This window comes from Trachypithecus francoisi, unplaced genomic scaffold (genome assembly GCF_009764315.1).
Source record: "Trachypithecus francoisi isolate TF-2019V2 unplaced genomic scaffold, Tfra_2.0 Lachesis_group0, whole genome shotgun sequence".
NCBI classification, from domain to species: Eukaryota; Metazoa; Chordata; class Mammalia; order Primates; family Cercopithecidae; genus Trachypithecus; species Trachypithecus francoisi.
Window position 1 is genome coordinate 52,453,975 of NW_022681453.1, and position 14,775 is coordinate 52,468,749.

Consider the following 14,775-nt stretch of genomic DNA (forward strand, 5'->3'; position numbering starts at 1 on the left):
GAAGTATAATTATTATATAAGAGAAGTATTAAATTATTAAATAAGAGAATTACTAAGTAAAATCACTTTGTAAACTCTAAAGCTGTTATTATTGAGGGTGTTCGTGGTGGTAGAGTAGTTTCAGGGTCATATTTTTAAATACAATTCCAGTCCCTTCCCAGACCTTCCCATAATTGTATTCCACCCAACCCATCTCACTCCACTTTCTCTCCTGGAACCCCTAGGGGAGGGTTTGTTTTAAATAACAAGTCATGTTGACCAATAATCTTTAATAACATTTATGCTTATAGAACTTAACCAGTAAAAGACAAGTCTGCTTTGAATAGAATTTTGTGTCAATTTGGAACGTACCACCTCAGAAAGCAAACCTGTGGGTAATCATTAGAGCATGTGATAGTACTAAGATACAACTTTCAAAAAGGTAGAATCACGACTTTTGTGTAAATACGAAGTGAAATTTTACAAAGATTGTGTTCTAACGAACCTGTATGATGTTTAGGCCAGTTTAAAAAGCTCTCGAGGAGTTAGGTATTTATAGGTAATTTAATGTTAGGACAAGATTGATGGGTTAGTTACAAAACTGGTTAATGTCTTCCAGAGCAGTAAACTATAACATTTGGGGTTATCTTTTTTGAAAGGACGGAAATTGTTTGTATCTCTATTGGACCAAGATCTGCAAGTTAACATGTTACTTCACCAAGTCTCGGAGCTGAGCAAAGTAAATTTCTCTAGATAATCCTATGGGGATGAGGAGAGCCAGTGTCATGTTGCCTCCATATGGCATTGAAAGGATGTGCCACTCACCTTTCTGCCTTATGTCTGAGTTTTAAATACTTTTCTGGGGGGGCGGGGGGACAGGATGGAGTGCAGTGCGTGGTCATAGCTCACTGCAGCCTTAAACTGCTGAGCTCAAACTATCCTCCGGCCTCAGCCTTTCAAGTAAGCTGGAACTACAGGTGCATACTACCACACCTAGTTTGTTTTGTTTTGTTTTGTTGTAGGGATGGGGGGTCTCACTATGTTGCACAGGCTGGTCTCGAGCTCCTGGCCTCAAGCAATCCCCCTGCCTCAGCCTCCCAGAGTGCTGGGATTACAGGAATGAGCCACCACATCTAATTATTTTTTAACAATGGTAAATGCTTATTTCAATTTACTGCCTTTTAATGTTACATGCTGCTTACAACAGCCCTATTGAGACAAAGAAAGGGCAGGGATAATTCATTTTTCAGAGGAGGAAACTAAGTTACTCCATGAGGAAGAAGCTGAGCTGGAAGGAGAACCCCCGTTTTCTAATTCCAAATCCCATGCTCATCCCTAAATTCCCGATTGCATTTTCTCTTTTACGTTCCTCTTCCTCTCAACCCTACATTGTTCTTGGTGACATTTGTTTCCCTCTAAGACTTCCCTTGGGATTCACCTGAAGGCAAATACTTGAGAGTTGCCCCTGCTCCTTGCATCCCCAGGGGTCTCCTGGTCTGATCTAAGTCCTTTTAAGTCCCTGCCACCATTCAGTTTCATGATAATATCAGATGAACCACATCCTACTAACCCGAGCCAAATAAAATCGTCAAAACATTTCTTCCTCTTCTCGGGAGAAAGGACAGATTAGATGCTGCATTCCAAGAAACCTTTTTTTAAGTGATGGTTTCTTTTAAACTCTTCTATTCTCAGCTACTGTGAGACACTGTGCCGTCTTTCAAGAGACAGAGCCCGCATCAGAAAAACCTACTGTTTATAAACCAGAGTATCTCACTTGTAACTGTGGCTGACTGATGTTTTTCCCTCCTCAGTAAACAAGATCGTTCTCTCTGTGTTGAAGATAGTGGGGTCTGTCTGGCTTCTGGATGAATGGCATGCAGTAGACAAATGACTATTTATTACATTAAACAGTCAGCCAGGAAACTAGCTGCAAGTGTGGCCTGATGACCTGAATCAATTTCTTCCTTGCAAGGCCATTTATTTTTCTCTCCCACATACTTCTGTTGCCATGGAAACCGTCCCACTAGCCAATGGAGACCAGGGCCAACTCTTCTACTTCCTGAACCTCCATTTAGTTTAGCATTCTTGCCCAACTAGGCCAGACTGCCTGCGTCTTCACTTGCCTGACTACATAGGGCTTTCTTTGTGCTTGTTGAGATTTTAACGTCGATTCTCTTCAGGTGATGGGTAGCAGAGCACCGCAAGGGCAAAGGGCTAGGGATGGCCTCGCTTAATGAATTAATCATTAAGTATGGGACATGTGTGAGCTTATTTTGTTTTTACGTTTTGTAGGAAAACCTAGTCAGAGAGACAACTCCTTTTACATGTCAAAAAAGTAGGGAATAAGAAAGTACAGAGGATGTGTATTTAGAAAAAATAGTTCCTCTGAAGTCCCCTAGCATTTTGAAGCTAGAAAAAAAAAATGCGTTGAGAACATCTAATTCAGGGTCTCTCAAACTTTTTTTCACAAGATGTAATTAATGACAACAACAACAAAGAACGCTCAGTGCCTGATAAGTGTATGCCAAGCCCTTTTCAGGCAGCATCCCATTTAACCTCTTTTTAACCCTGCAAGGCAGGTTGCATTCTTGTTATCCCCATGACGCAGGTCAGGAGCCTGGAACTCAACAAACCTACTTGCCCAAGTACAGCAGAGGAAAGGGGAGAAACTGGGACTAAAACCCAGGACTAAAGCCTGGGTCTCCAAACCCAAAACATCTGCTTGCTCTCTACCTCACTTGCTTCTAGTGTAGGCTGGCCTGTTAAAAGCTCGGGAGCATCTACATATCCAGTGCCTGCCATTTGTATTTGATCAGGTAATTCCCTCTCCCACTCCCAACCAGGAACCGCTTTGTAACATCTTACCAAGTGAGGATCCTGCAGAACAGAATGTGGGCAACCCCAGTGCAGGCAAGTTCCTTGTTTTTCAGAGGAGATGCTTTAGGCTGGGCAAGAAAATTACTCGTCTCCTGTCACACAGCTAATAAATGCCAGAGTTGGCACCCAAAGGCCAGACCCCCGCATCACCAGCCAGTGCTCTGCTCTGCCCTGCTATGCTACCTGCATCACTATTTCTAAATCAAACTCTGAGTTTGCAGGCAGATTGCAGCTCCACTCTCCAAGCCAAGCATCAGAACTAATCCCCTTGTAGAATGAGGGTTAAATCAGCCTCTCATTAGAAGAACAATAAAGCTGAAGTGTGCAGGGTGCTTTGCCACTTGGAAATGCTTCCACCTACCTCTCCAGTTTCCAGCCCTCTGAGTGTATATGAAATGGTCCAACAATGAAGCCTTATTCACAAGTTGTATATCTCCCAAAATAAACTTTGAATGCCTCCAATTTTAAGTGTGTAAAGATCACTGCATTTCAACTAGGAGAACTGAAGGTGTCAAGAAGGAGAGGTGGAAATGACCAAGGTTATATGCCAGTGGCTTTAGGGAGCAAAGTCCTGCCTGTGAATGAAAGCTCCCCAGCTTAGGAGAATGAGTTAGCAGTGGATGTTGTCTTAATTTTCACTTTTCACATGACTCTAGCATTGAATAGGCCTAAATATAAACATGCTTCCCTCCACACTCCACATATGTGCAATACGGCTGTCACTCCCTGAAGCTGTAAATATGTATTGAACAAAATGACAGAGTGTGTGGGGACATGGTGTAAACAGCAGTGACCAAATAGAAGGCAGGGAGGGAGGCATTATTGTAGGAAGATTTGGTACAGAAGAGAAGTATTGTGAAGGACAGTTGTCTCTTTCCATATGTCTGAATTCTACCACTGGCAATGAGGATGGCTTCACAAGTTTCACTGCTTGTTTTTTTTTCCCCCTCTTAAATGCCAAGAGAATAGACTAGTAGCATCCAAAGGACATGCTCAGATTGTACACCCTACTCATCATGGCTTTCATACCTTTTTTACCTTGCACATTTTCTTCCTTCTGCTAGGCATCTCCTTCCCCTTTTCTGTCTGTCCATCTTGCACAGCCCAAATCCAAAATCACCTCCTCTAAGAAGAAGTAATCTGCTCTAATAAATTCATATTTCCCATATGAGTTTATTAACACCTGCCTTTGTGCTTCTAAAATCTGTGGCAAAATAAGAACAGTTACCATTTCTAGTGCCTAATGTGGTCCTGTATGTTACATATATTATCTCTGTACCCATTTGGCAGGTAAGGAAACTGAGGCTCAGTATGTCCAAGGCCATGTAGACAATAAGTTGAAAAGCTCAATTTGGAATCCAAGTCTCTCAAACTCCAAAATCCGTGCCTTTTTTACTACACAGCAGGCAGCTTCCTTTACCTCAGACTTGCCCCTTACAGGAGCAGGAGATGAACGTGTTTTTCTCTCCATATCCACCTAGCTAACCGTGAGTTCCACTAGGGCACACCTGAGTCTTATGTTGTATTCCTGTGTCTGGTACATAGTAGATGCTAAATAAATGGTATGTTTGTTGGATAAGAAGCTTATCCCTTTACATTACTAGTTGATTGAGCCCTGCTTCTGGTGAAATCATAATAAAGTACATCCCTGTACCAAGTCGTCCCCACCCCAACCCCAATGGAGAGTTGGGTAAGTTTCTCAGCCAGCAGATCCATATTACTAACCCACTTCTTCTCCAATGTTAATGTAATGAAGATCTCCTGGGAATTTTGTTAAAGTACAGATTCTGATTCAAACGGGCTGGAGTGGGGTCTGATGGTCTGTATTTCTGGCAAGCTCCCAGGTGATGCTTCTGGTTCGAAGATGCCATTTGGGTCTAAACACCTCAGCAGCAGCAGCCAATGCACTTTTGGTACCTTTGGTTGGTAACAAGTAGTAAAACCTGTCTCATGCATTGTTCTCCTTCCAAAGGACATTTTAAGTACTCATGTGATGTTTCAATGTTTTAGCAAAATATTTAAGTTATGCTTGGAGCTATAAACATTTGGCAGCATGCATGTTTGTTTGTGTCTGTAGCTTTGGTTTAATCACATTCTATCAATAAATCACAAATAAATGAGGGAGAGGAGACCCTCATTGGAGATTCCATTCCAGTGACAAGTGAGAATGGGTGAGGGTGGGGGATGGAACAGATAGATGGTCACTCACAGCAGGGCGTTTCCAACCAGTCTTGCTGTTTTGAAACAGCACTGGAGGCTGGGAAAGAACCCCCATTGCATTCTTACTGGGAAGAGCCCCACCCTTCCACACTTGCCTACCCTCTGGCCCCATTCCATGTTCCCGTTTGGTCTTCTCAGTTCCTGGTAAACAGTTTGTGATGGCTTATTGATCTCAAGCCCTTTGAACCCCACACAGTCCCTTTGCCAGCATGCCAAGTCTTTTAGAGGTCAAGCATCTCCCGTCCAAGATGTTTGGAAGGAAAACACCCTCTTTTCTGTTCCTTTTCCAGATGTCCCTGGGCCAGCTGCAGTCAGCAAGAGGTGTGGCATGTTTGGGATGCAAGGGGACATGTTCGGGCTTCGAGCCACATTCATGGAGGTAACAGATTTTGTCAGGAGGGTCCCTATCTGCCTTTGTTACTTGGCTGTCCTCTCGGGGAACCCTGGTTGCTTTCTTCGCTGAGACTGCTTTGGTTGTATGCGTTGTCAGGGAAGGATGCCTGCAGAGGGAAGGCTCTCCTGCTTGGTCCAATTCAGAAACATGAAAAAAGTCCTTGGGGGAGGGTGGCGGGGGAAGTAAAGATGTGAAGAAGGAGTTTAGCACTTCCTAAACCATTTCAAGGTAGAGTCCACCAAGCCCAGCCCAGCAAGAACTGCTCTGGGAAGACCCAGGCAGAGGTTAGCTGGTCCCTTGTGCATTTGGGGTATGCCTTGAGGTTTGGTGGATGAGATTGATCTCCCCCCACTGCACTGACATCGCTGTTGATGGGTTTTAGTCTAGAGTGACCCCTGGGACAGAGAGAGAGGTCATTCTGTCCACAGTACTTAAAAACCAGGACCTGGTATTCATATCTGCACAGGAGGACCATAAGATCCAGCTGGAGTTGGATTTGCAGAAGTTTTCTTTCTTTTTTCCACTGATGATTCTGAGGACAAGAGTGAGGCTGCCACACTGCACAGTCCCTGGGCAGCACTCATGTCAGCATGTATGTGGACAGCACCTCTAGAGTTGTGCAGGGAATAGACTGTGAGACTGTCCCTGCAGCCCTGGGAGAGGAAAGTTAAGTTCTGCGGAGCACATAGCAAAGAAAGAGTTTTTATCATCACTGCTGTAGTGTTGCCCTGGGCCCTCAGTGGGGGAACAAAGTTTGGAAGGTGTTTTCGCAGCAGGTGACTTCCATTATGAGATGGGAATTATAAAAATAACTACTTACTCATGAACCGAATGGAATCTTTTTTATTTAAATGTTGAAATAAACCAAAGCAGTAGGTATTAGGTATCTCCATTTTGTTGATCAGGACACTGAAGGCAGGCAATGGGGTGACAACTCCCAAACGGCAGGATTTGAACTCAGATCTGCGTGTATCCCAATCCCATGCACCTAACCATTCTGCAGTATACTGGGCTATGAGCTTTCAGAGCAGAACTCTGTTCCCTGACTCCATTCCCTGACAGTTCCCAACCTCAGAGGAGCTCGCATCGTCTTCTGGTTGCTAGGGACCTTCAAGGTCATCTAACTCAGGCTTCTATCCCCTGCAAAAAATCCATCTATAATTTAAACACTCCTAGGAGGAGTTCTCCACATTTCTGTTTTGGCCATTTGAGCTCTTTCTGGCCTGGAAAAGTCAACTTCCTTATCATTTCAACCCCACTGGTCCTGAATCTTCCCTTAGAATCTCAGAACAGCGTTGATTCCTCCTCAGCAATTTGAAGACAGCTAGGGTGTCTCCTTTTAGACTTCTTGAGCCAGGAGAAAATGTTATCTAAATACACCCACTGAGTCAATTAAATCAGTTTTCCTTTCTCTCAAGGATCACAATCCTGTGCTGCCTGCTGTCAAACATCTGAAAATGGTTGTTTAGTAGATTTTTTTCTGGTTTTCCAGTTGTTTAGGAAGAGAGGACAATTCTGGACCCTGTTTCTCATGGCTACAAGCAGAAGTCTCTTAGTATTGTTTTAATCCCTCCATTTCCTTGTCATCGTACAAATGATTTGAACATCAAGTGAAGAAATACAGATTGAAGCTTGTAGGTCCTGCATATCAAGTGTCCTTGGTTTGAAGAATCCAAATAGGGACTTAAATTAGACTCAAATTGAAGCAGTAACATCACAGAAGCTTAGGAGGGAAATCCTGTTAAACTTTTTAAAACTCTCAATTGTTTGAAAGACCTTTAAATGACCAAAGTGCCAGCCAACCTGGTTTAATAGGAAAGTCCATCAGCTAATCATCACAGGACAGAATTCAGTCTCAGGTTACCAATGACAGATTGCAGAAATGACCGTTTTAATACCGTTGAGGATATTTTGGGGTGTGCCTGTGTCCTCTACAATCTGGGCACCTGGAAAGAGTGGGATGGAGTGAGAGGGGTGTATCCCTCATGTATAAAGTCCCAGAAATGTGCCTGGCCACATGAAGAGCGTGAATAAAAGGGGGAAATTGTGTCGACACAGTTTCAAAGAGCATCTCAGATCTGTTAACTTTTTTTTTGTTTTGAAATGTTTTGCATTCCCAGCCTCTCTAATTAGCATCCTGAAATTCCACATTAACCGAAAAAGCTATGGGCAGCCTCCTCATCTAGTTCTATTTATGGAAAATATTGGGGAGGTCAGAAGGTCAGATGGGACACTGAAGAGTCAGGTTCCTCCGTGTCCCTCCATGCCAGGATTTCCTTCACTTTCTGCCTCTTCCTCCTCCTTCCACTTCCAGCCCTGCTATTCTCACTCCCCACCTGTCAACCCCTGATACTGCCTAGTGCCTGACTTCTTAAAGAAGCAGGTTCCTCGTGCCTGGCTCTGAAAAGGGATAAGCAAGAGAATATTACTGATTGTGAATAAAATGCAAAACAAAACCACCCATTTTTATTTTTATTTAATTTTTTTTGAGAAGGAAAACCTCATTTATTCCCTGCAGCACCCTTAGGGTCATTTTCTCTTTTTTGCTACTGGAATGCATCCTTGAGATTGTCAATTTTAACATTTCTCAAATTGCAGCCCACTGAATGTGAACTTGTACTGCAAGCTTCTCCAGTAGCATTCAAATGTCATGCCGCACATCACCATATCAAAGTCAAGGAGTAGCTTTGCACTAAAGAGAGGTGTTTAACCTCCCTTAGCCCACTGTTTTCCAAACTCATGACCACTAAGCACCAAGCCTTTTTCTATGTACCACATAATAATCTCCCAAAGAACTGGCCTAGGCCAGTAGAACTACCCCCAGATTATAGGCAACTCTCTTCTGCCCCAAACGTATTGTACTTTAGTTTCCATCTGATTGTCTCTCCCTCCCCCATCCCAACTGTAAGCTCCTTAAAGGTCACAACAAGCCCTTCTTTTCATATTCAGTGAGGGGTTCCCAGTCTCTTAGCACAATTGACATTTTGGGGCTCATAACTCTTTGTTGTTGGAGCTGTTCTGTGGAATGTAGAATGTTTAGCAGCATCCCTGGCCTCTGCCCACCAGACACCAATAGCACTCCCCTACCCCACTGGGACAATCGAAAATGTCTTCAGACATTGCTAATTCTGTCCCGAGGCACAGAATTGACCTTAGTTGAGCACCATTAATGCAGTCCATCAAGGTATGTCCCCATTAGCCACACAATCAACATTTGTGATATTCGATCAGACGTATTTACTTCCTGAGTATAGGAGGGAAAAGGAGGGTTCCCTCGGCTTTGCCGATCATTCAGCTGCAGTGACCTCCCTTGCTGGGCCTCCCTCATCCCTGCAGTTGGCCTTGACATTGCTCACTTTACTTAACAAGCTCTCAAGTTGCATGCAGAAGAGCATCTGAGACCCAGCACAGCCTGCCCATGGTGACAGGCTGGAAAGGGAGGGGAGCAATTTTCCCCTCACGCCGTGGAACTCTGGATTTCTAAACCTTAACAGCATGACACCAAGTAGCCACACATTTTTTTTTATTGTCAAAGAGAAGCATGAGGCTTTTTAGTAAACCTGAACCCTCCCCAGGATGTGTTTCCTTCTCCTTACAAAGCCTTCCCAACAAACATCCATCTCCGCAGCCAGAGGGGTTTTCTCAGCTCTCTCCCTGCTGGGTTCTGTTCATAAATTTCTTGAAGAAAATGTTTGCTGCATTCTAACGTCAGCATTTATGCAAAAGAGTTTAAAAGTTGCTGAAGCTCCAAGGCTATGATCTTGGGAAACAATTTTAATAATTCTTTAGAGCCGGAGTTAGCAAACTTTTTTTGTAAAGGGCCAGAAAGTAAGTACATATTTTAGGCTTTGTGAGCCAGGTGCTCTCTGTTGTAACTACTAACTCTGCTGTTGTTGCCCCAGATCAACCACAGACAATATGTAAATGAATGGGAATGGCTATGTTCCAATAAAACTTTATTTGCAAGAGCAGATTGTGGGCCAGGTTTAGGCTATGGGCCACACAGACTCCATCCCAGCTTTAGAGCATCTCTGATGAACAAATCAGCCTTTGCCGTGGCAACCAGCAGGAGGGAAAACATGCCACTCTTTTTATCAGCAAAAATTGTATCCTACATTCCTCACTGATAGATTAATACAAACACTGTCATTTCCCAAATGCAAATCCCAATTCCAAAGGCCTTTTAGTCTCAGGTTACCATTTGTCTGCTGCTAACCTTTCCAACTTAAAGTTTTAGCTTGCTTTTAAAAGGGTAGATGCTGCTAGCAAAAAAATCTGCCTCTTTTTTCTGGAAGTTAATCTCACTCATCTCTATCCACCCACCCCCAGAAAAATATGCAAGTCTTGCAAATGCAGCCAAGAAGACCACTGCCTAACCTCCGACCTAGAAGACGATCGGAAAATTGGCCGCTTGCTGATGGACTCCAAGTATTCCACCCTCACTGCTCGGGTGAAAGGCGGGGATGGCATCCGGATTTATAAGAGGAACCGGATGATCATGACCAACCCTATTGCCACTGGAAAAGATCCCACTTTTGACACCATCACCTACGAGTGGGCTCCCCCTGGAGTCACCCAGAAACTGGTAAGAGAGCTTCCCCAACTAAGCAGTTGTTTTCCTATCCTTATAAATACTAGCTATGTCAAGTGTTTCTGAACTTCAAACATGGGGTGGCAAGAGATCAAGGTCACAAAAATGACAGGAGTGGCTGTGGTTTTAGCCCTGCCCTTATATTATGTGATGTTGAAATGAAAACTATCCGGGCCTCAGTTTTCCTTATCCATGAAATGGGTAGAGGTCTTCATATGGCCCTAAGAGGCCTTGCAGCTCTAGTACAGGGGCAATCATTGTTCCATTTGGGCTCCATACTTCTGAACAGGAGATAGTTTATCACTCAAAATTCTGAGTGCTTGTCTCCATCTGCAAGATACTCATTTTCCCTCAAAGGAGCCTGGGATATGCCCTTTGTAAACCTGTAGGAGAGCTGAGAAACAGTTCTCTCTTCTGCCTAAACACTGAAACCTATTGGTCTTAGAAGGGAGAACCAAACTGGTTTTATACAACCTTGAACAAAAGCAACCAGAGAAATCTCAGGTAAATGATCAGAGAAACCCTGAGGAGGGCAGAAAGGACACAGGTCCAGAGAGAGCAAGTGACTCACACAAGGTTACACCCTAGCTGCTCACTGAAATCCCCAGGACCTGCAGAAGGTCTCCATACCCAAGTCTTATCCCAGACCACTGAGTCAGAAGCTCCAAACTACAGAATCCAAATCATCAGATGTGACCATTTTAAATGACTCCCCATGCAGCCACCTTCAAGATCCAATGCACTGGATCAGGGCTCCTATAAGCTCAACATGTGTAGATATCACCTGGGGAGCTCATCAAAATGCATCCAGCAGGTTTAGGGCCATCCTGAGATATGACACGCCTGTCACACTCCCAAGTGATGTTGATGCTACTGCTCCCCAGAACCCCACACGTGGAGTAACAAGAGGCTGGATGATTTCTATAAGTTAATACAATTTGTAGAAGGTTCAACAATTTTAAAAATGCAAGCATGGCATTTAACTGAATATTTGCTGGAAGAAAAGGAGTGCCTTTGGAGTCCTTCATAGCCCTACCCTTCAGACTCTTCCATGGCTCCCATCACTGTGCTGTCACTCCCAACATCTCAACACCTTATGACACTCCAGCTTCCTGCTTCCAGTGCTAGAACACACCAAGCTCCTGCCCTCCTTGGGGCTTTCGCACTTCCTGATCCTTTTTTGAAAGGTTCTTTCCTTGCTCTTCCTAAATAGTCCTTCTCCAGATATTCAGTTTACAATAGATGTTACCTGCCATCCTATCACATTTTTTCTTTCTTTTGGTTTCTTTAACAACTTTTATTGCAAGCAGGTTATCTTTTTCTGTGCCTAGATAGGAAGGCAGACACCCTGTCTGTCCTGTAAACTGTAACATCCCTGCACCCAGCACAGTGCAGGGTGCAGGATAGGTGTGACAAGTGTTAGTGCAATGTTACCTTTTAGGCCAGAGATGCTCCAAGTGTGGGCTGTGGACTGGAGCTGTTCCACACAGTCTTTGTGACCTAGACCCAATGTGAGAATATATGTTGGGAAAATGTTACAGCAGTTTGACATGCAACTATGTGATGGGATGAGAACTCATACCATTGAACAGAATTCCACGTGGTAAGACTCACACTGAAATCTAATGGGGCATGTGCTACATTCTAATCACATGAGAGAGACTACAAATCACTCTGCAATAAGTGAAAAACAAACAAACCTTGATCCTTCACCATATGGAGTTTGAGAGGCACAGTTCTAAGCTGTTGCCTTAAGGAGGGAAAATCCCTTCCAGATAAAGTGAAGAGCGGCTAAGATTTTTTTCTTGATCTGTACTTTTTGAAAAGGAAAAGCACATTTTAAAAGAACACTTCAGCATCCATGAACTCAATCACCCTGTAAGGCAGAGTTGTTTTACATGTAAGGAAACACAGAATGGTTAATTGGCCTTCAAAAGTTTTTAGTGCTAGACAGGGGCTGGTCCCGGGCCACAGAGCGTGGCCACAGAACAACAGCAAAGCCAGGACATGCCCGGTAGTTCAGAGCTCAGGTCTCCCTCCAGCTCCAGGTCTGGGTAAGCTATCAAGCAGGTCTCCAGGACGTCAGTGGAAACTAAAGCAAGCAGCTCATGAAGGAGCCATCTATGGGCGTCAGGGACTGGCTGGTGAAAACCCCAAATACGTTGACCCCAGACTAATCAGGCGAAGGCATCGTCAGGCAGTGATTAATGCTGGCTCATAAAACCACATAGCTATAAAGAACCCCTCTGTCTGCTCTGCATCTGGGCGTCCAGGGCAAGTCACATTTCTGAGATTGGACAATTCTCCCTTGCCACTGAGCTTCCTAACTTTTTTTAAATTACTGAATGATCAAGACTGATTATATTTTGGGAATGGGACTGAATTTTGCTATGTCTCATCCTTTGCAACCAGAAAGAAAGCCTGAGCAATTCTTAAGCCTTCAAATGCTGATAACAATAAGCCTAATTGTGGATATTTGTTAAGTATTTACTGTCTACCAGCCACTATACTAGGAACTATCCATGCACAATCTCATCTAATTTTCCAGCACTGTTAGAAGTATACGTTCATTACCCTCATCTACAAAGAAGTAAACTGAGGCTCCGAGAGACGATGCAGCAATGCAGCTAGCCAAATGTCCCACAGCCGATTTAAGTGACAGAGCCAGGTCTTGAACTCAGGCCACTCTGACTCCAAAGTTTGGGCTCTTCCCTACCAATCCAGGCCAGGCCAGGCGAACTGGCAGGTGGGAGGGGAGGCAGGAAGGAGCAGATACTCTGGGTTAGCATTTTCAGGGAAGGCGATCATGAACAGGAAGCAGCTTGAGTGTGGCTTTGAAAGCTAGCCAGGATTTGGGGGAAGGAAAGAGGGAGAAGACAAAGGAAACCAGCATCCACTGAACATTTGTGTATATATCTCGTGAACATCTCACCACTCCCTATTTACTGAGAATGTTACAGGCCCATTTTACAGAGGAGCAAACAGAGGCCCGTGAGGAGCCAATGCAGGGGTGGCACTTACTCATACCTCGCCCTCTGCTTCCACACCCATGGCAGGCATTGCTTATCAGTCATAGTACTGTTTCCCATTGACTCCTTATCGGCCCTCAGGATCCTTCTTCACACAGCACTCTAGGTCACCACTACGTGCTGGGGTTGACTTGTCAGATGAAGCCCATTTACTGTTCTTGGCTGCCAGCAGAAGAATCAGAAAGAAAAGAATCAGAACAGGGTCTCTGGATTCCAGATCCCATGTGTTTCATTGCCTAATCCAGGGTATAGGAGTTCCTTCCCTTCCACTTTGCTTTGCATTTTTAGTTTCTTTCCTGATACAGTCAGATTCTTGGAACTTCTCCACTCAACGTGTCCCAGCCAGGTTGCAGAGCACCAAATAACTCAGAAAGGTCCTCAGGGGGTCAGGTACAGTGGCTCACACCTGTAATCCCAGCACTTTGGGAGGCCGAGGTGGGTGGATCACCTGAGGTCAGGGGTTTGAGACCAGCCTGACCAACATGGTGAAACCCTGCCTCTACTAAAAATACAAAATTAGCTGGGTGTTGTAGCGGGCACCTGTAATCCCAGCTACTCGGGAAGCTGAGGCTAGATAATTGCTTGAACCCAGGAGGCGGAGGTTGCAGTGAGCCGAGATTGTGCCACTGCACTCCAGCCTGGGCAACAAGAGCAAAACTCCATCTCAGAAAAAAAGAAAAATAAAGAAAGGTCCTCAGGGAAAACATAAAACCTAAACCAAATTCCCAACTGGTCTGGGAAAACGCCTCCTGCTAAAGGTTATGGGAACGTGAGGTGTCAGAGGTAGATAACGTGACGTAGTTGGTTATCAGAGAGATACCTGGGAGATTCTGTTTCAGAGTCAGTGCAGTGCCAGGTGGTTGACTCTGGCCCAAACCTCTGTCCCTGTCATTCCCTTCCCAAGTCCATGCCAGTCAATCGTGGTTGCTTGGAGGGCTGTGTTAAGAGGGATTCTGAGGTCTTGATTAGCAACGTTTGTGAATAGGGAGCAGTGGTGGAAGTCTCAGACCAGCCAGGCAAGGCCAGGCATCTCAAAGTACACACCAGTGGCAGCTGGGTGTGGTAGCATTGACAATGCAAAGACAGAGAGGCTGGAGCCTTTTTTTTTTTTTTTTTTTTTTTGAGACTGAGTCTTCCTCTGTCACAGTGGCAGGATCTGATCTCACTACAACCTCTGCCTCCTGGGTTCAAGCAATTCTCGTGCCTCAGCTTCCCAAGTAGCTGGGACTATATGCCCAGCTAATTTTTTTTTTAAGTAAAGATGGGGTTTTACCATGTTGGCCAAGCTGGTCTCAAAGTCCTGACCTCAAGCGATCTGCCCCCTTCGGCCTTCCAAAGTGCTTGGATTACAGGCATGAGCCACCATGTCCAGCCCCAGCTGGAGCTTTGAGCTGCAAAAGGATCACTGGGTCCTTGGGAAGGGAAACTCCCTTTCTCCAAGGCTCCAGACAGGAAGCACATTACCCCTGCAGCCACAGACACCCAAAGCCAGTGCAGAGCCGTGAAAGGACACCATGAACGCAGGGGTCAGCTAACATCTGGCTGATTCCACACCCAGATGCTGCCCCAGGATCCCTAGCACACCAACAATTGTAAAGTTCAGAAGAAAAGGATGCAGGTCCTGGAATCCCAGAGAAACAGACACATCCAGGGAATGGGGGATCCTGTTACCACTTGATGCTTAC

At 44.7% G+C, this 14,775-nt stretch overlaps 1 protein-coding gene across 1 annotated transcript in view; it reads left to right on the top strand.

Annotated features, from left to right (window-relative positions):
* The window catches only part of LMCD1 (LIM and cysteine rich domains 1), a 66,052-nt gene that overhangs the window by 26,927 nt on the left and 24,350 nt on the right, over window positions 1–14,775 (top strand). Inside the window, exons 2-3 of the mRNA XM_033210520.1 lie at window positions 5,367–5,455; window positions 9,800–10,055. Of these exons, the coding sequence (XP_033066411.1) occupies window positions 5,367–5,455; window positions 9,800–10,055 (345 nt within the window). The remainder of the gene's footprint in view (window positions 1–5,366; window positions 5,456–9,799; window positions 10,056–14,775) is intronic.